At 41.0% G+C, this 19,552-nt stretch overlaps 1 protein-coding gene across 3 annotated transcripts in view; it reads right to left on the bottom strand.

Moving 5' to 3' along the window:
* Window positions 1-14,883, bottom strand: part of LOC139950414 (GRB10-interacting GYF protein 2-like) — a 29,344-nt gene extending 14,461 nt beyond the window's left edge. For all 3 annotated transcript variants that reach the window (XM_071949084.1, XM_071949085.1, XM_071949086.1), the window contains exons 1-11: window positions 14,752-14,883; window positions 10,075-10,431; window positions 9,806-9,911; window positions 8,936-9,041; window positions 8,055-8,290; window positions 6,228-6,460; window positions 5,753-5,834; window positions 4,188-4,774; window positions 3,169-3,313; window positions 1,924-2,090; window positions 504-751 (exon numbers count right to left, since the gene is read on the bottom strand). In XM_071949084.1, the coding sequence (XP_071805185.1) occupies window positions 504-751; window positions 1,924-2,090; window positions 3,169-3,313; window positions 4,188-4,774; window positions 5,753-5,834; window positions 6,228-6,460; window positions 8,055-8,290; window positions 8,936-9,041; window positions 9,806-9,911; window positions 10,075-10,362 (2,198 nt within the window). In that variant the 5' untranslated portion in view covers window positions 10,363-10,431; window positions 14,752-14,883. The remainder of the gene's footprint in view (window positions 1-503; window positions 752-1,923; window positions 2,091-3,168; window positions 3,314-4,187; window positions 4,775-5,752; window positions 5,835-6,227; window positions 6,461-8,054; window positions 8,291-8,935; window positions 9,042-9,805; window positions 9,912-10,074; window positions 10,432-14,751) is intronic.
* Window positions 14,884-19,552: the final 4,669 nt, after the last annotated feature.

Below are 19,552 nucleotides of genomic sequence, written 5' to 3'. Positions count from 1 at the left end.
TAAACCCGTGTCCTTAAACAAGACACTTAACCATACATTGCTCCTCTTAACCCAGGTGTATAAATGGGAGCTTTTGAAGCTGAAACAAATGCCATAAATCATACGCTACAAGCCAGTCAAGACAAATTTTGCTCAGTACAGACTTCTCAGACAAAAAGGGCTTTCCAAAAACTGAATTATAACCGCAGCATTTTAGTAAAAGTACATGGAGTAAATCGTCAAGGATTCTCTGCCAAACAGGGCCAAATTTCATAGAGCTGCTTAAACAGAACAAAAATTGCTTAACAATTTTCTGCTTTGGAGAAATGAGCAGAAGACCAGTCACAAATTGCACATGGGACATGGTATTTTGACTGATAAGCATAGTTTTATTGTGCTTAGTTACTTTTTGTGCTTAAGCAGCTCTATGAAATCGGGCCCTGATGTTAAAAAAATAATCAAGAATAACCTGCCTCTACTTTTATTCTAAGTCCCTCCTTTTAAAAAAGTGTTAGTAGGCTCACCTGATAAATGCCTGTTGCTGCTGAATTAGTTGCTGGAAGACGTGGTGTTGTTGCTGCTGTTGCAAGTGTTCCCGCTGCTGCTGTGTAGGTGGCGGCTGCGGCGGCTGAGGGGGACCCTGCTGCTGCTGGTGTTGCTGCTGCTGCTGTTGGGTGAACAGCTGCGGAGGGAGACCATGATGAACCTGTTGCTGAGGCTGCGATGGCTGGGGAACCTGCCGTACTTCAGCCGAAACCGACGGCTGCATTTTCTACAAGTGCAAATGATCGACAGAGTTCTTGCTTAAAGGGTGTGCACAACATTGTTAAAGGCAGTGGACACTATTGGTAATTGTCAAAGGCTAGCCTTCACAGTTGGTGTATCTCAACATATGTATAAAATAACAAACCTGTGAAAATTTGAGCTCAATCGGTCATCAAAGTTGAGAGGTGCGTTTAGATGGTCGATTTCGAGACCTCAAGTTCTAAACTTGAGGTCTCGAAATCAAATTCGTGGAAACCAAAACTATGTCACTTCAGAGGGAGCTGTTTCTCACAATGTTTTATACCACCAACCTCTCCCCATTACTTGTCACCAAGAAAGGTTTTATGCTAATAATTATTTTGAGTAATTACCAATAGTGTCCACTGCCTTTAACTTTACATGGTGGAACACCTCTTCTTTAGGGAAGGTTTCCTCCAAGACCATCTTTATACCATGAAAGCTACGGGAGTGCTTTTTCTCAAATCTAGGACTATTTGTACTTTTTAAGTCTGTTTTGATTATCACAAGATGAGGACCTTAAAGACCGTGTCCAAATATTGCTTATAGATTATCTGCTAAGTAAGAATGAGCAGGATACCAGTCACAGTAGGTTCTCTAACATAGTATTTTGGCTGGTTACCTTATTTTGGTAAGCATAAATTTGGTGTGGTTCGCTACTTGTTTTTGCTTATGCAGCTCTATGAAACTGCGTCCTGGGCTTACCGCATGTACATCTGTGCAACCAATAATACTATACATTGGGTCATCTGGTCTCGCGGCCGAGCGGTTAAGAGCACCGAATTCAAACTCTGGTGTTTCGGATCAGCAGAGTGTGGGTTCGAAATCCCCAGCCATGACACTTGTGTCCTTAAGCAAGACACTTAACCATTGCATCGTCCTTCGGCTGGGACGTAAAGTCGTTGATCCCATGTGTTGTGTAATGCATGTAAAAGAACCCAGTGCACTTATCAAAAAGAGAAGGGGTTCACACCGGTGTTCCTGGCTGTGGCTGCTAAATGCGTCGTGCAACATTATCGGGTCTCAGAATTCATAACTTTCAATAACCTCTCTTTCCGTATAACTGTATATACTAAGCCCCTTGAGTACCTTGTTGGTAGATCCCTGCGCTATATAAGACTTCGATAATTTTATTATCTTTATCGAAGCAAACATTCTTACCCCCATCGGTGGAGGCTCGGGTCCCTGGATGAATGGTACCCTGCCCCATCTCTTGATGACTTCCCCGAGACACATGAAGTCTTCATCACAGCCTCTCTTGACTAACAGAGTCATCGTGAAGTAACCGGCACCAAACCAATCGGCCATCTCACTCGACATAAACGGACCTGAGTTTAAACAGAACAGATAAAAAGCGCATATTAACACTTGGCTAAATCCATCACAAGAACCATCTCTGCCCTCACAGGTACCCATTTACCCCTGGGTGGAGACAAGCAATTATAGTTAAGTGTCTTGCTCAGGGACACAAGTGTCACGACCGGGATTCAAACCCACACTCTGCTGAACAGAAGCACCAGAGCTTGAGTTCGGTGCTCTTATCCACTCGGCCACGATATAAGTGCATGTTAACACTTGCTCCCTAGGCCCACTTACCTACAGGGCCCAATTTCATAATAGCAGAAAATACTGCCCAACAAATTTCTTTGCTAAGCAAACATTTAGTGGGGCACTAGTTACAACAATGTAATTTTGGCTGTTAAAGTTTTCTGTTCAGCAATACTTTTCTTTGCTTAGCAATTTTGTTTGGGCTTACAGGTGCTATCTGCTTACTACTGAACTCTGCGCTTAGGGTGTCATTCATTCAATTGTTTTGTCAAGTATTCCATAGACAGCTTGCAAATTGAGCACCTTTTTTTTTAAATAGACATAACTCCTCTAAGGAATGATCAATTTCTTTCATTTGTTCCTTCTAATAAGCAGGGGGAGTGCATGTTTATGCTTTACTGAATATCTGAGTGTCATTTGTTTGTTTGTTTACTCATTTCTCAAAGACTACAGCACCTCAGCTAGTAATATTTTAAGGCAAGCTTTCTACTATCAATATATATTTGGTTTGCGGTAACACCATGTGTGTATCTATGTACATCTACTTGCCAGGTAGAGTTTGTTCTTAGAGAACTGTCTTTCTTTATTCTACTACCACGGAGTAGATTTATTGGATGTTCGGGAGACTTCTCAGTTCTGAAAAGAACTGTCCTGCTTTTTAACTACTACCCGGGCGGAAGGTATAGAAAATTGGCTGGGACTACTACTGTAGCTTTTATGATCGTAATTAACTGCACTAACGCGGAGTCAGTTCTTAAAATTCTTTCTACTATCATTATCTTCAAACGGTGTAAGTTTATTTTAAATCTGTGTTTTGTGTTACAAAAATAACCCAAATCCTTCAAGATGTTGGTATACCTTGCACTGATCCCTGGGGGTCCTTGTACAGCCACTTGAAGGCATTTTCATGTGTCATAGGCAGCACTGATCCATCGGCACTGTTACTACTACTTCCAGGTTTACTAATCGATACCTCGGTCTCCTCAGGCTCCTTGTCATCATCCTACAACCCCCACAAAAAAAGAGACAAAAAACAAAACTCATTTTTTCATACCTGACACAAACGGAAATGCAAACATTTCGTCACTGACACCAGAAACTGACACACACGTAGATACCAGTAAAAAGCAATCAGAGAAAACAGCGTTTGAAGACACAAAGACCAACCTTCTCACTTGGTGTATCTCAACATATGTATAAAATAACAAACCTGTGAAAATTTGAACTCAATTGGTCGTCGAAGTTGCGAGATAACTATGAAAGAAAAAAAAACACCCTGGTCACACGGAGTTGTGTGCTTTCAGATGCTTGATTTCGATACCTCTTCTTTGAAAATTACTTCTTTCTCAAAAACTGCGTCACTTCAGAGGGAGACATTTCTCACAATGTTTAATACTATCAACCTCTCCCCAATACTCCTTACAAAGTGAGGTTTTGTGCTAATAATTATTTTGTGTAATTACCAATAGTGTCCACTGCCTTTAAAGTTGAAATGAAGCTTTTATATACCGAAATTCCGGGGGTATTTTCAACTTGATGATTTGAACTTACATACTGTATGCGGTGCTTTTTAATGCGTTCATCCTAAACTGATAATCCATGAAGCAACAAAGGTTTGTGTCTGTTCATGGAGTCGAAAAACAAAAAATAATTCACCATCCAATGTTTTACTAAGCGATATTTCCACATTTAAAATTGTATAACTTCTTGTAGCCCCTTAACAAGAGTGGCTTTTATTTTAGCCTTGTTTGCCGCAAATTTGACTAGGAAAAAAAAAAAATTTAAAGCAGGCCTCAGGAATGAAGTTTTCATGTCACAAAAGAAGAACAATCTCCTTGCAACTGAGACGTTACAAAAAAAACTGAATCCATCCTTACCTCATCAATAACAGCCATGAGACTCTCAGCAGCTTTCTCCATCTGCGCCAGACCATCGTCATCCTCCTCATCCTCTTCCGCTTCCACTTTCTTGCTGTCCAACTTCTTCTCTATCGAGGCTTCAACCTCCTCCGCTGTCAACGCCACTTCAGAGTCTAACCCCTTGTTCGCTTCCTCGCTGGCCCTGGCGACCTTTGCCATCTGCGCCATGACCTCACTGACCGTTGGTACCACGGCCTTGGCTTCACCGCTCTCATTCGATTGCTTTTTGGTTTTCCCTGAGATTTTGGTGCTTGGGTTGGAGTCCCCCCCGGCAGTATTAGAGGGTCCGTCGCCCTTTGCGTTGTTCGGCAGCTTCTTGCCTGCGTTGACTGCATTTTCGGAGAGTTTGACAGTTATTGGGGAGGGGCCCTGCCGACGATCACCTTTCGACTGGAGGGTCTGCGACTTGTTCTGATTGGACGAGGGTATTGCAGCGTCCGCGGAATTCGGTTCAGAGTTTTTGTGACTGTCTGGCAAGGGTGAAGCACGAAGAGAGTTCTCCGGTTGATCAGTCGAGTCTGATGTACTAAGTTTGTCTTTTTCATCTGAATAAAAGAAGTAAACGTTTTAAGTTTAGTAAAACTCTTGACCAAGTTGCAATATCTACCTTACCTTAGCCTGACTCAAGCATGCGGCAACGCTGCAACGCAACAATTTGGGTCAACTGAGTGAGGGAGTGTGTGAAGTTGCAAAAGTTCATCTGATATCAACTTCAAAATTAAAATCCATCCCATTAACATGGAAGACAATCTCACTTGTGTCATAAAACTGCTTAGCATAAGTCTTAGCTGCTAAGCAAATAAAAGGGGGACCACTAAACATGTGGCCTTTGTTTTACCAGTTATCATGGTATGGACATCCAACTTGTTATGGACATTGAACTACTTCGGACACACGACCGGAAGTTGGGTAACCCGCTTTTGTATACCCTCAGGATACAGCAACGTTAACATGCCTCAGACATTCAATTGCGTGCAATGCCTTCCTCCGTGCAATGCCATTTCCTCCGTACAAAGAGGGACAAAGGGTACCAGAATTCATGCTTGAAATCTCCCTTTTATCCCGGGTTATTGTGTAATACCATTTTCCAGACCTTCCGTTGTTTTTGTTATGCAAACAAGGATTACGAGAGATTGTAATGACTGCCAACACCGTATATTACTGTATTCGGAATCACAAGTGCCAAGTTTAAGTGGGCCGAGATTCCTGCATACCATGGCAGATTATTGGTCGTGGCTTACAAGGTTTTGCAATTCACGGTTTTGCACTTCACAGTGGACGCAAAAAATCCCTGTGCATTTTATGAGAATGCTTGTCGTCTTTACTTTGTGAAGTAAAAGTTTCATTATAATTATATTAGAACAAAAAAAGAAATTATGTAAAATCTGAAAAAAATAAACCCGACCACGATCACAGAAACATTTCGAAAAAATATTGATGCAAAGTGGTTCAAGAAAAACAGGAATCTCAAACACTTTAGGGTATTAGATTTATATATTGTTCAGAGGTTTTTTTCTATCTACCTTTGCTAGACTTTCTACCAGTCTGTTCCCCTTTGCTGTCCTCTTTATTGGTGTCCCCAGATCCCGCTTCCTTGTCAGCTTTCTGTATGGAAAACAAATATTTAAATATTTAAACTTATGCAAATTTTTGGCTTGAATGAATAATCCTTCCGAGTAAAAACCAATGTTTACAGTATTCAATAAACAGGCACCTTAAGTGTGTGGACATGTGTAAGTCCACATAGTGTTCAAGTTTCTACAGTATGAGGACATCTTTTGTATTAGTCTGGTTGCTGTTGCGTGTGCACTACACAGTGTGTCATCGCATACCTATCCAACAAAACCTTTGGACTTGTAAGAACAGTGACTATCGCTTAAGACAGGGAACCAGTCACATGGATGGTCAGCTCACTGGTAAAAAAAAAATTTTCCCAAGAGTGATATGTTTCATAAAATCAAATGAATAGTAAATAATTTTTAAAATCTGAACTCTGACCTTTGTAGAACAGAAAGCCCCTGAGGCATCGAACGTTCCAATATCACCGTCAAACGGATCATCCATGGTCCACTCCGGCATCTCCTCGGCCCCGCCGTCCTCATGCCAGCTGTCTTGGCGAGACCGTCCGCTGTAGCGCCTCTCCCTCATTCCTCTATCCACCCCTCTCTCCAAGCCCCCTCTCTCTCGATCGTCACGTTCTCTTGGATGGTTCCAACTTGTTCTTGTTGATCCTGATGGTGGAGAAGAGAAAGCACTGGAAACTATTGGTAATTACTCAAAATAATTGTTAGCATAAAAACTGACTCGGTAATGAGCAATGGAGAGCTGTTGATAGTATCAAACCTTGTGAGAAACAGCTCCCTCTGAAGTGAAGTACTGTTTTTGAGAGAGGGAATTTCTCACTCAAATAATCAAAGACTTCAGCTGAAGCCTTTTACTATGCATTTGAAAGCACACAAAGTAATGCAACAAGGGTGTTTTTTCGTTCATTATTCTCTCGCAAACTTGATGACCAACTGAACCAAAATTTTCACAGGTTTGTTATTTTTATGCATTATATGTTGGGATACACCAAGTGAGAATACTGGTCTGTGACAATTACCAAAGGTGTACAGTGCCCTTTAGTCAGGCCTGGAATTTTATCTTTAAAAGGGCAGGGCCATTTCCATTTTGAAGGGCACTGCCATTGTAAAACTGTATATACAGGCTTATGAATATAAGATTTGAGGCATTGCATGGTGAGGTATCAATATATAATTGGTTTGATATATAATACATGTGTGTATCTACTTGACAGGTAGAGTTTATTCTTAGAGAACTGTTGATTTATCAGATATTCGGGAGATCCTTAGTTCTGAAAAGAACTGTCCTGCTTTTTTAACTACTACTCGGGCGGAAGGTATAGAAAAGTGGCTGGGGCTGCTACTTTAGCTTTATGAAATTGGGCAAACCCTGACATCATTAGCCGAGTTTAAAGACACTGGACACTATTGGGTAATTGTCAAAGACCAGTCTTCCCACTTGCTGTATCTCAACATATGCATAAAATGTCAAAACTGTGAAAATTCGAGCTCAATTGGTCGTCGAAGTTTGGAGATAATAATGAAAGAAAAAAACACCCTTGTCACACGGAGTTGTGTGCTTTCAGATGCTTGATTTCATGACCTCAAGTTCTAAATCTGAGGTCTCAAAATCAAATTCGTGGACAATTACTTCTTTCTCAAAAACTACTCCACTTCAGAGGGAGCCGTATCACAATGTTTTATACTATCAACCTCTCCCAATTACTCATAATCAAGAAAGGTTTTGTGCTAATAATTATTTTGAGTAATTACCAATAGTGTCCACTGCCTTTAACACTTTGGTTGCACACTGGGTGTCGAGTAACTGTATCGTGCAAGACTAGGTTGTACCATTAACTTGGGTGTGATCCCTGGCTACACGGCAGCAAACTGTTGTACGGCTGTTTGCCAAAGTATTTCTATTTTGTTGAACTCTGCAAATTGTGATGTTTTTGGTAGAGCGAAATTCCTTTGGCCCGGCTCATACTTCCTGCAAATGCGATGCGAATGTTGACGTCACAAATTCGCAACAAATTATTTGTAGCAGTTGAGTTGTGCTCAACTCTCTTGCGAATATCACAGCGAAAACAGAGTTGTGACGTCAAATTCACGCCAAATACGCATCGCATTTGCATACGCAAGAAGTATGAATCGGGCATTAGTCTTAACAGGAAAGTGGTCCAAACCCGGATCCTACTCCTGAAATACTCTTCTTGGCCTAGAAAACCCACTAAGAAAGACGACACGAGAACATCTCACTAACCTGTTGAACTCCTCCAATTTTCATCTCCTTCTCGCGCCGGTCTCACGGACCTTGACCCAGCTTGCCTCCATGTTCCTCCCTCGTCCTCCTCGTCAGCGCGGGACACCCGGTCCCGTGGGGATCTCCAGTTGTCGCTCGCGCTCCCTCGCTCGATGTGCTTACGCGGAGAGAGCGGACCGCCCGGAGCGTCCTCAAAGTTACGAGTGTCGAGACGCTTGTCGAAACGATGTTCTTGACTGGAAAGGAGAAATACAAGGAATTACAGATTTAGCTGCTTCTTATAGCATTGTGGGAAATTACTCCCTCTGAAGTAACGTAGTTTCTGAGAAAGAGGTAATTTCTCACTAAAATAATAAAAGACTTCTAGCTAGAAGTCTTTTATTCCTATCTGAAAGCACACAAATTCATCCCACAAAGGTGTTTTTTTCTTTCATAATTTTCTCGCAACTCGATGACCGATTGAGCCCAAATTCTCACAGGCTTATTATTTTATGCATATGATGGGATACACTAAGTGAGAAGACTGGTCTTTGACAATTACCAATAGTGTACATTCCCTTTAACTTACCGCCACAAATTGTTAACTTACCGATATTAAGTCCAAGTGCGAACAGCCGAGACCAAAACTATTTTTGTGACTTGTTTTTTCTCAAAAACTATAGCACCTCAGCAAGTAATATTTTAAGGGAAGCTTTCTACTATCATTATCTTCAAACTATGTGAGTTTAATGTAAATAAGTGGACAAAGTGTTTTGTGTCCTACAAAAAGTACCTAGACCCTTTAACGGCAACCAGTTCCAGGCAATTTCCAAAAAGAAAAATTCCATCCATATTTCAGTTTTCTCATAATTTTACATCAACTGTTTGGTCGAGTCACGTACCTTTCGTCCCAGCTCATAGTTCGAGAGAACTCTCTACCCCGAGTGAATCCAGGTGTCTCTTCGTCAAACATCGTCACACTTCGCTGATACTCTCCTCTGCCTCGACCTGGAGGGTGTTTCAACAACAAAAATTAATCTCATGAGTGTCGGGTCTGAAATTACAGGACGAGTTACTTGTTCTAACTTATACAACTAGCCTGAAGTTTTAATATACAAACATTGACTGCTTCGAGTGCTATGGTTAAAACTACGACTCCCGAGGTGATCCTAGGTCTGAAATTACAGGACGAGTTACTTGTTCTAACTTATACAACTAGCCTGAAGTTTTAATATACAAATATTGACTGCTTCGAGTGCTATGGTTAAAACTACGACTCCCGAGGTGATCACTGGAGCGTTCTATTTTCCCGAGATGCAGCCGAGGGAAAATGGAATTGTCCGGGGATCACCGAGAGAGTCAGAGTTTAAACCACAGCACGAGTTAAAGCAGTCAATATTTGTTTTATAACAACCAAACAGACTGTTTATCATCTTTGTACATGTAACATTCGTATGCGCATTTCAGAAATACAGACGCACAACTGATTGGATTCGAGGTGGGTAAAAAGGCGTCTGGGTATTGCAAGCCGTGTGATAGTCGTCGGACTATCACACAGCAAACAATGCACTATCACACGTCCGCCGTCAAGTAAAACTATGACATATCATGTCACGTGCTCTAAACCAATCAAAAGACAGAACATTTGGAAGGGGTGTTATAATATCTCCTAGGACTAGTCCTAACTCTTTGTGAAATTGACCCCAGGCCCTTTAGAGTCAACACTGCCGTAAAGCCTGGAGGCGAATGGGACATTAGAATCTATAACGTACCCCTTCCTCGTCCCGCTCCTCGACTCCCCCTTATCGCTGGGGCCCCTCCCCCTCTGCCAGTCAGACGTAGCACCACTGAGCTGTTCACACACTGAGACAAACACCTCTGCAATCCAAAAACAAATCACATATTCATTAAAGGTAGTGAACACTATTGGTAATAACTCACAATAATTATTATTCCCCTCAAAATTCAGATCTGAAATGCCCCCCCCCCCCCAGTTTTGAAAAAGCGTTAGAAGGAAAGAACCAAGTAGATGCCGACTAACCTGTTCTTCATCGTTTAGAGGCAACAGTGCCATCGGTGTGAGCGCTTCCCTCTTCGCAATTGATGTGACGTCTTCCAAGCTGCAAGGCATCTTCTCACTCTTACGATACAACGCCAGCATCTCCTCCCTACCGTAGCGGTGTTCGGCAAGTTTGAACTGCGTCGGTACGGTAGAGGGCGGTAGACCCGCAGGGATTCCTATACCCGGAGATGGTGGGGGTGAGGTGACGCTGGTGCCGGTGGACAACGCACGCAGCCACTGGGGGCCGAAGTTCAACGTCTCGGACATGGCGCTTCACGTGTGGAGGGTGAGCTTCTGTGGAGGAAAGGGACTTTGAGAAGTCTAGAGGCAGAGGACCTGTATGAGAAACAGAAACAGAAAGTTAGTCATGAAAAGTTTCTTATATTTTCAATCTTTGATTGGGGCTCTTTCTAGGCGAGCGGTCAAGTGCACTGGACTCAAGCTCTGGTGTTTCTGATTAGCAGAGTGTGGGTTCGAGTCCACTTCTTGACACTTGTGTTCTTAAGCAAGACCTTTACAAAACCATTACTGCTTTGTCCTTTTGGATACATGGTATATTTTATTTTAAGGTGGTAATATCGTCTTGTCATTGTAAAAGCATTGTTTTGTAATTTTGCATAGGGGCTACTTTTTAGCAAGTCGTAGGACCTTTTAAAACTTTCAAACGCATGTGTAACTTTAATGCTAATTTAGCACTGACATGACGATTTAAATACAAACTTTACCAGTCAATGAAAATCATGTGGACAAGTGTTTGATCCACACTTATACTTTATGTACATGTGCGATGTAAATTTGAATTGAACATAAATTACAAAGTATAAACCCCCCAGAATGCCACTTAGTTTATGAGACCAGTTTGTGGACGCAAGCAGCCATCTTATCACACCATGTTTTTACATACATGACAAAACACTGCATGCTATGCATACATGTACATATAGCAAAATCTATAGCAAACCAGTGAAGATCGACCCAAAAAAAAAAAAAAAAAAAAAAAACAGAAAACAAAAAAATCCGCTCAGTCCCCATTGCCTGCACAAGTGTTACATGTAGGCCTACAATGTACTTGATGTTTTGTAATCACATAGGGGTGTCAATACACCTCATCCACAGTAGGTCACAAAATATTGCGAATGAGCTCAGAGTTAAATACATGTAGATACTGTAGTTTTATCTAAGGTGTACATTTTAACATTTTTTTATTTTCTGTACATGTGGAGTGTTTGCTTCAATAAAATGATCTATCCACTCATGCATGTGTCATGATAAACTTCTTTTTTGACATTTTTATGGGTGTGCATATGTATCTGAAGGTAAGCCATGAAAGGAAAAGTGGAGGGTGATGGTTAAAATTGGATGATAATTTCTTGTACACCATATTTCATGGATATAAAATGTAATGACTTTCATTGAAAACTGCTTATGCTGAAAACATTGGACCCATTTGAAAAAAATCTAAGTTTTTTCAGTTTTCCCACTAAAAAATACACTTTCCGAACAAATGATTTTTTAATAATCAAACTGTGAAGCAAATCCTTAAAAAAGTTTTGAAGTTGATCCTGGCATGTGTTTGGAATAATAAGAAAGTGTAAAGAAACATGTAGGCACAATTTGATTTTTTTGAGTCATGTCCACTTTGGCTTGGAAATGCCCGTATATATACACTGTATGATATATAAAAAATCATCACTTCATCTTTGCTTCCAAGCGAGACCTATATTTAGAACCCTATTGAAGAAATCAGAGTGAGTCTATGAAATGATACAGTTTGTCATGTTCAGTACAGTGTGCAGAAGTATTCCCAAATGACATTACTCATACTATAAATGTATCCCAGTCCCATCAGCATAATAACCAGGTTATTAAGCACTTACCATGCTTACATGTACCTGGGATCAGTCTAATTTATAGACAAGGTTGTAGTCACTATGACTGGACTTTTCAGCCCTCTGCGTGTGTTTAATATTGCATTTTTATTATTTTAAAAAAGTACAAAGTGAAGATGGAAACATGTAAAAAACAATACACTACATGTACACAGTACATGTAGGTCTTAATGTATGTGGATCCTATGCAACACATTCATACAGTTTGCACAAACAAGATACATGATACATGTAGCTCACAAATACTGTGAACTGGTTGGACAATTTTAGACCCTTTCAGTACTTGTCTGTTCATTCCAGTTTATCCACTGTTCTTTTTTTTTTTTTTAACCCAAACAGACTAGGCCAATGTGCTCACACAGAACCAAATCATCCCATCTTGAAGTAGATAGAGAAAAGCTCATGAAAGCTACATTATCTTCTTCATGACTCCATGTCCTTGGCCCATATTAATACAAAACCAATCCTAAGAGAAAGTCTGCTAGCTTCCCACAAGAAGTGCATCCCAAGTGACCAGTGAACATTAGTTTCTGAACAGGGGTCAAAGGGCAAAGTGTTGCATATGGACTCAATGTGTACTTATCTACATTGTGTATGTGTCATATGTTACAATTCACTGTATACATGTACAGTGATACAGCATTTGAACATGTTCATTGCGCATGTACTACATGTACACATGTAATTGTCATGATGTATACTTTTATTTGATAGTCCACATGTGTTTTTCTTTTCAGGGTCAAAGTTCACCATAATGATCGATCACCATCTGTTGCAAAAACATGGCTTTACAAAAAGGGATGACACGGCAAAGGTTAAAGGTCAATGCAGGGTTACAAGTCGACAAGCTTTTATGTCATGATCTCAGCAAGTTGTAACTTGAATACACTTAGAATTAAAACTAACTTTCAAATATAATTCAAAACAGTTTTGTCGACATCATTTTGTTCATTTGTGCACAGCAACAACCATCGATACACCTTTTCTTTCAACAACGTTGAGAAATGAACAATCAGCAGATGTGGCAGACTTTCAAAAATATTTCTTTGAGCTTTGAAAACCTCATAGTCCTTTTGTTCGGGGGGAGGGGTGAGGGGGGGGGGGGGAGTAACCAGTCTTAACATAGAACACTCCAGCACTTGTTTATTTTTAAAAATTGTTACATGTACATAAAAATATATACAAAGTTACCAAAGACAGTGTAAGGCCGCCAGGGCTAAGGATTCTACAGCCGGAAGAACCACGGCGATCATAATTCTATGGTAAGCTTTGCTACAAATTATGACAGAATAAAATAAACTCTGGAATTCGTTTCAATTAATATTTTGAATGAAATGAAACCATGCAATATTGACTCCCCTTGGGCAATGTGAAACAGGTTGACGCGTAACAAACTTCTCAAACTTCAAAAATACTGATTTACCATTTCCGCCATTTTGGGAGTCAACTCCTTACCATACATTTTGACTAAGCTTAATTTTGACCCAGAAATGGTGGACAGGATCTGGCGTCACATGTGGAAGTGCGCAACACGATCAATCCGCTTAATAGTTTAGAAACTAAAAATGGATTCCAGGACAGAACTGTCCTTGAATTTTGTTTTACTCCTACATTTTTGTAAATTGCGAAGACCACCAGCGACCACCATGACCATGTAACCCGACGTCTGACCCACATGTTTTCATGTTGTCTGTTTTAAATGTGATACATGTACATGTAGCTTTAGCTAGCAAATTGATGTTAAACTTCACAGAACAGAACTTCTCTAGCAGTACAAAATTCAAAAAATAACATCTAGGAGGTATTTCTACCTCCATCAAAATTCATTAATTAAATGGAACTTTCACGCTAAATGGAATTTTTGTTGTTCAGTCGTATAATAATTTAATAATAAGACATTTGTTAAGCGCCTAATGTAAAAATCGGATAACTTCCCGTATGGCGCCACCACAATTTCACTCATTTTTACAAAAAGGGATCAATCAGGTAAATTAGATACTATATTATTTTATTTTGAATGAAAAAGTGGTGGCGCCATACGGAAACTTTTACTAAAAAACACTTGTCTTTATAAAGTCACGCCAAAAAGGACTTCGGCTGGCTTGAGAGAAGCCCGACTAGCGTACCTGACATTGTTGGATAATTTATATTTTATGTTTACATTTTCAGACTTAGTTTTCTTAATCTTTGCTACTAAATAGGTAGTTAGTGTTAGTAAAACACAACAAGACCAGGCATAAACTTAAAGCATTACACACATTTTCATGATTTTACAAATAGAGGAGTCTCACTACACCTTTAAAGTGCATAGCGGCAAATTGTCAAGCCAGCACGAGCACTGGGAATTAATTGATTGAAACTTAAAACTTCAAAATATGATCCAGGAAACGTGGTGAATCTTTGTAAATTCTATAAAAACCTACTATAGTTTAAAATTAATACGAATATTTAACTCTTACCAACTTATGTGAGACTAATTTGTACTACAGATATGGAGACACAAATCTGTTAAATTAGAGTACAAATTTGATCGAAAGCGCTGCCAGTCAAAAATCAAACATGCCCATATTTTCGAACGCCGTCGCCGTGCGTGTGTGTGTGTGGACATACCCCCAAAATCCACGGCCGGACCGCCTTCATAAACACGCCACACATTTCCCAGCACGATTAAAAAACACAACGTTGATCGCCGGCGTTTGAGTTGCCGTATACAACAAAACCATGGCTAATTTCCCCAACCTGACACCATCATGGCCAACTTACATACCTGACTGTAAAGTGACGACAAGGGGCAAGCTTTCAAGAGACGAAAATGTCAGAAAAATCACTCAAACGCCTGTTCAAATTCGGCTGTAAATTCTGTATCCCGAATTCTGTTCGTGTTCGATTCCAATATGGCTGCCTTCTGAGATATACCACGTGACCAGATATTTTAATGAGCTTTTCCCAGATGTATACAAACTTTCACCCTTGACCCAAATAATAGTTCAGCTACATGCAAATGTGATAGCGGTACGTAATCACATCAGCGAGTAAATTTACATGCGTGTTCATCATAATTATACCTTCACCAATTATTATTAATTTATTTAAAATACTAAATGATAAGCAAATTTCATAAATATTAGTAAAAACGTAGGTTACAAATCATGGAGGAATGTCTGATCCCCCATTTAACTAGCTACGCTTAACTCAGTTTCAATTAATTTTAAGCGTTCTGCAACCAGAAACACTCGGTTGACCCGCACACAGACTCGTGAATAATTAAATGTCTAGCTTTTAGTCAACTTTATTACTTTTTGCACGGCCTCGCCCCCTGCACCAGCCTGATCCCCCCCCCCCCAGTCGATCCCGTTAAACCGACAGGAGCACTCAAGTGAGCCCTCTTGTGGTTTAGATTGGAAAATGTCGTCACTTCGCTCGGCCCCAGCGGCCAGTCTATCCAGGACATCACATCGCTTGCGCAGATACTTGTTCAGGAAGTACGTCATGCGTACAGTGCATAGAAATATGGTGCAGTGTGAGTGTGATGCATGATGGAACTGCGCATTATTAAACCAATGACAGTGCGTGATACGTTTGCCCATCCCAGCGCCTTTGGTTAAAGCAAGGCGCTGGGGACGAGCGAATGTCGTCACCAGTATAATACCGGTTTAGCGCCACCAAGAAGAAGCTGCTTTTTAAATACTCTGGTTGGTTATCCATGATAATTAGTCAGGCAGCTTATGACCATATTTGAGATGGATGTGGACGTTCCGGACAAAAGCACCAAATTTTGTCCACGTGTTCCTTAAATACCTAAGCTTTGCATTTTTGATAGGAACCACCTCACCAAGACGTATTATGGCGGCCATCTTGGATTTCCAAGATGGCCGCCATTTAAAAACCTGTTTTTGCCAGTATCTCACCTCCTGAGGCACCTAGGATCACAATTATGGTGTCTAGATATACATTTCTATGGTCAAGGAATACATCTTCACCACTTAGAAAAGCATCAGTGCTTTATTTCATTTGTATGGCGGCCATCTTGGATTTTTAAGATGGTAACCATATGAAAAACCCTTATTTGCCGGTATCTCGCCTCCAAAGTCACATAGAATCACATACATGTTTAGTGTGTCCAAATATACATTTCCATGGTCAATGGATCCAACTGTACCACTCGGAAGAGCAGCAGTGCCTTCTTTCTTTTATATAGCGGCCATCTTGGGTTTTCAAGATGGCCGCCATATGAAGAAAACACATATTTTATCAGTATCTCACCTTCTAAATCACTTATAATCACAATTATGGTGACCAAATAATATACATTTTCATGGTCAAGGAATCCAACTGTACCATTTAGAAGAGCAGCAGTGCTTTCTTTCCTTTATGTAGTGGCCATCTTGGGTTTTCAAGATGGCCGCCATAAGAAGACAAAAACGTATTTGCCAATATATCACCTTTAAGTCACTTAGAGTCACAATAATGGCTTCTTAATATATATTGTTATGGTCAAGGAGTGCAACTGTACCACTTGGAAAAGCAGGCCATCGATCACTTTCAATATTGCTGCCAAGTAGAAACCCATTCAATATCTCACCTCCTTCGTTCGTTGATCTGGATCTGAAATTTGCTATTTGACAACCTGGGTCATACCCCACCTAGTGAAACTGCAAAAGGTTAAATTTCATAGCACACTGGAATCTGCATGTTTCAAATTACTTGAGAGAACAGCAAAATGGAATGAAACTGGCTGTGTCTTAAACGAAAAATCACCAGTTGCCAGACAACTCTACCCTTGTGCCAGCTGGGGCTGTTAAAGACACTGGACACCATTGGTAATTGTCAAAGACCAGTATTCTCTCTTCCCAGCAACCATGTATGTCTGCCCCAGATCTGGTCCAGATGTGGCAGTTGATTTGACGGCATTGTCTTGGCCAGATAATAGTAGATCTGGGCCAGGTCTGACCACACAAGGTTGGATGATGTTAGAACTTGGCCAGGTCTGGCCACAGCAGGTTAGATGATGTCTGATCTGGGCCAGGTCTGGCCACATCAGGTCAGATGATGTCTGATTTTGGCAAGGTCTAGCAACGTAGGTTAGATGATGCTAGATCTGGGCTAAGTCTGGCCACACCAGGTATGATGTTAGATCTGGGCTAGGTCTGGCAACACAAGGTGAGATGTTGTTAGATCTGAGCCAGGTCTGGCTACACCAGGTGAGCATCTAGTGCGCATTCTTGATTGGCTGTCGAGAGTCCATGTCTCGGCTGCTTACAGAAGTACAGACTCAACTGTGGCAACTGTTGATGTCACCGTTGAGACCTCACTCGCCTCATACCATGAAGTGCCTTCCATGCCAAGACTCTCCTCACTCTTAAACTGCTTATTGTACAGTATGATAAGTCTAGTGACCTTAAACATGTAAATGAAACAAAAAAGGGGTTGAGCCAGAAGAGAGGCAATGGAGATCCCCAAATTGTAAGTTGTTGGAGCATGCAACACGAGTTGCCTTAAAGATTGGAGTGACAGCAGAGTGAAAAAAACCACACATTCCTGTGACTGAGGATGGACTCTCGTTCAAAATATTGGCTGGAGTTCTGCAAGGCGACACGCTGGCTCCATTTTTATTTATCATTGTACTTGACTACGCCCTGAGATAATCCCTCAAAGAACACGAGGATCTAGGCTTCACCATCACCCCAAGAAAGTTTAGAAGAATCGGCCCAGTGACCCTCTCCGACCTAGACTTCGCAGATGATATAGCCCTACTGTCTGACAACATCATAGAGGCGCAAGAGCTACTCAGCAGAGTTGAGTCAGTGCCAAGAAGACGGAGTATATGGTATACAACATTGGAGATCATGCTCCGCTAAAAGACCTTAGGAGGTTCATCACTAAAGGAGGTGGACGACTTCAAGTACCTCGGCTCCACGATGCAGAGCACAGAGAAAGACATCAAAGTCCGTAAGGCGCTTGCATGGAAAGTCCTCCATGACATGAAGAAGATCTGGACATCTCAGCTCCCCAATGGTTTAAAGCTGAGCTTCTTTCATGCGGTAATAGAAATCATCCTGCTGTATGTGTGTGAGTCTTGGACTCTCAACAAGGTGATGACCAAATCTATCAGTGGTTGCTACACCAGGATGCTACGGATGGCACAGAATGTCTCCTGGAGGGATCACATCACCAACCTGGAGCTGGTCACTGTCTACGGCACCCAGAGCTACCAGCCAATAAAGTCATCGTGTGGGAGCCCACTCACGGCAGGTGCGGCCCCAGAAGACCCATCAAGACTATGCTAAAGACCCTGCTTGAAGACGCAGGAGTAATCAACAAGGAGGAGCTAATCAGCTGTATGCAGGATAGAGTTGTGTGGCGTGTCAGACATAGAGCCTGACTCAAACATGCTGCAACGCGACAACTTGGGTCGACTGAGTGAGTGAGTGAGTGAGTGAGTCTCGATGATGACAGCCAATTATTGGTTCCTGTGTGGACTTTTTTACCTGGTGCTTTCAAGGCCTTCATTAAACCTTAAAACTCCCAGATGGCCACCATAAAAAAGGAAACATTGCTGCTGTTCTATTTGTATGCATTAGCCATGCAAATGTATGTATTTGACGTGACTTATAGGTTACATGTAGATCTTGAAAACCCAAGATGGCCACTATATAAAACAAAGAAGGTACTGCTGCTCTTCTGAGTGGTACAATTAGATTCATTGACCATGATAATGTATATTTGGTCACCATAATTGTGGTTATAAGTGATTTAGAAGGTGAGATACTGATAAAATATGTGTTTTCTTCATATGGCGGCCATTTTGAAAACCCAAGATGGCCGCTATATAAAAAAAAGAAGGCACTGCTGCTCTTCTGAGTGGTGCAGTTGGATCCATTGACCATGGAAATGTATATTTGGACACAATATTTTTGATTCTATGTGACTTAGGAGGCGAGATACCGGCAAATATGGGTTTTTCATATGGTGACCATCTTAAAAATCCAAGATGGCCGCCATACAAAGGAAATAAAGCACTGTTGCTTTACTAAGTGGTGAAGATGTATTCCTTGACCATGGAAATATATATCTAGACACCATAATTGTGATCCTAGGTGACTCAGGAGGTGAGATACTGGCAAAAACAGGTTTTTAAATGGCGGCCATCTTGGAAATCCAAGATGGCCGCCATAATACGTCTTGGTGAGGTGGTTCCTATCAAAAATGCAAAGCTTAGGTAATAAGGACCACGTGGACAAAATTTGGTGCTTTTGTCCGGAACGTCCACATCCATTCGCTAAGCTGCCTGACTAAATACCATGGTTCTACCTCCATGGTAATATCACAGTCACTACTAAAAAGTTAATACATTTAGATAGATAGATAGATAGATATATAGATACGTTTATACGATGTTGCAAATAGCGTATAATACGGAGTAATACTAATTTATGATCAACATTATTGTAAATATTTAAAGAGAGATTAAAAGGTGGAACTTTAAACAAAATGCAACATCTAGGTCCAGGGAGAAGCACAGCTTTTGTGCGTGACAAACAAGGAATAATTTAAAAGGTATACAATCC

Source organism: Asterias amurensis, chromosome 18 (assembly GCF_032118995.1).
Source record: "Asterias amurensis chromosome 18, ASM3211899v1".
Taxonomy (NCBI): Eukaryota; Metazoa; Echinodermata; class Asteroidea; order Forcipulatida; family Asteriidae; genus Asterias; species Asterias amurensis.
Note: the sequence above shows the minus strand (reverse complement) of the source record. Positions and strands in the feature narration are given on the sequence as shown.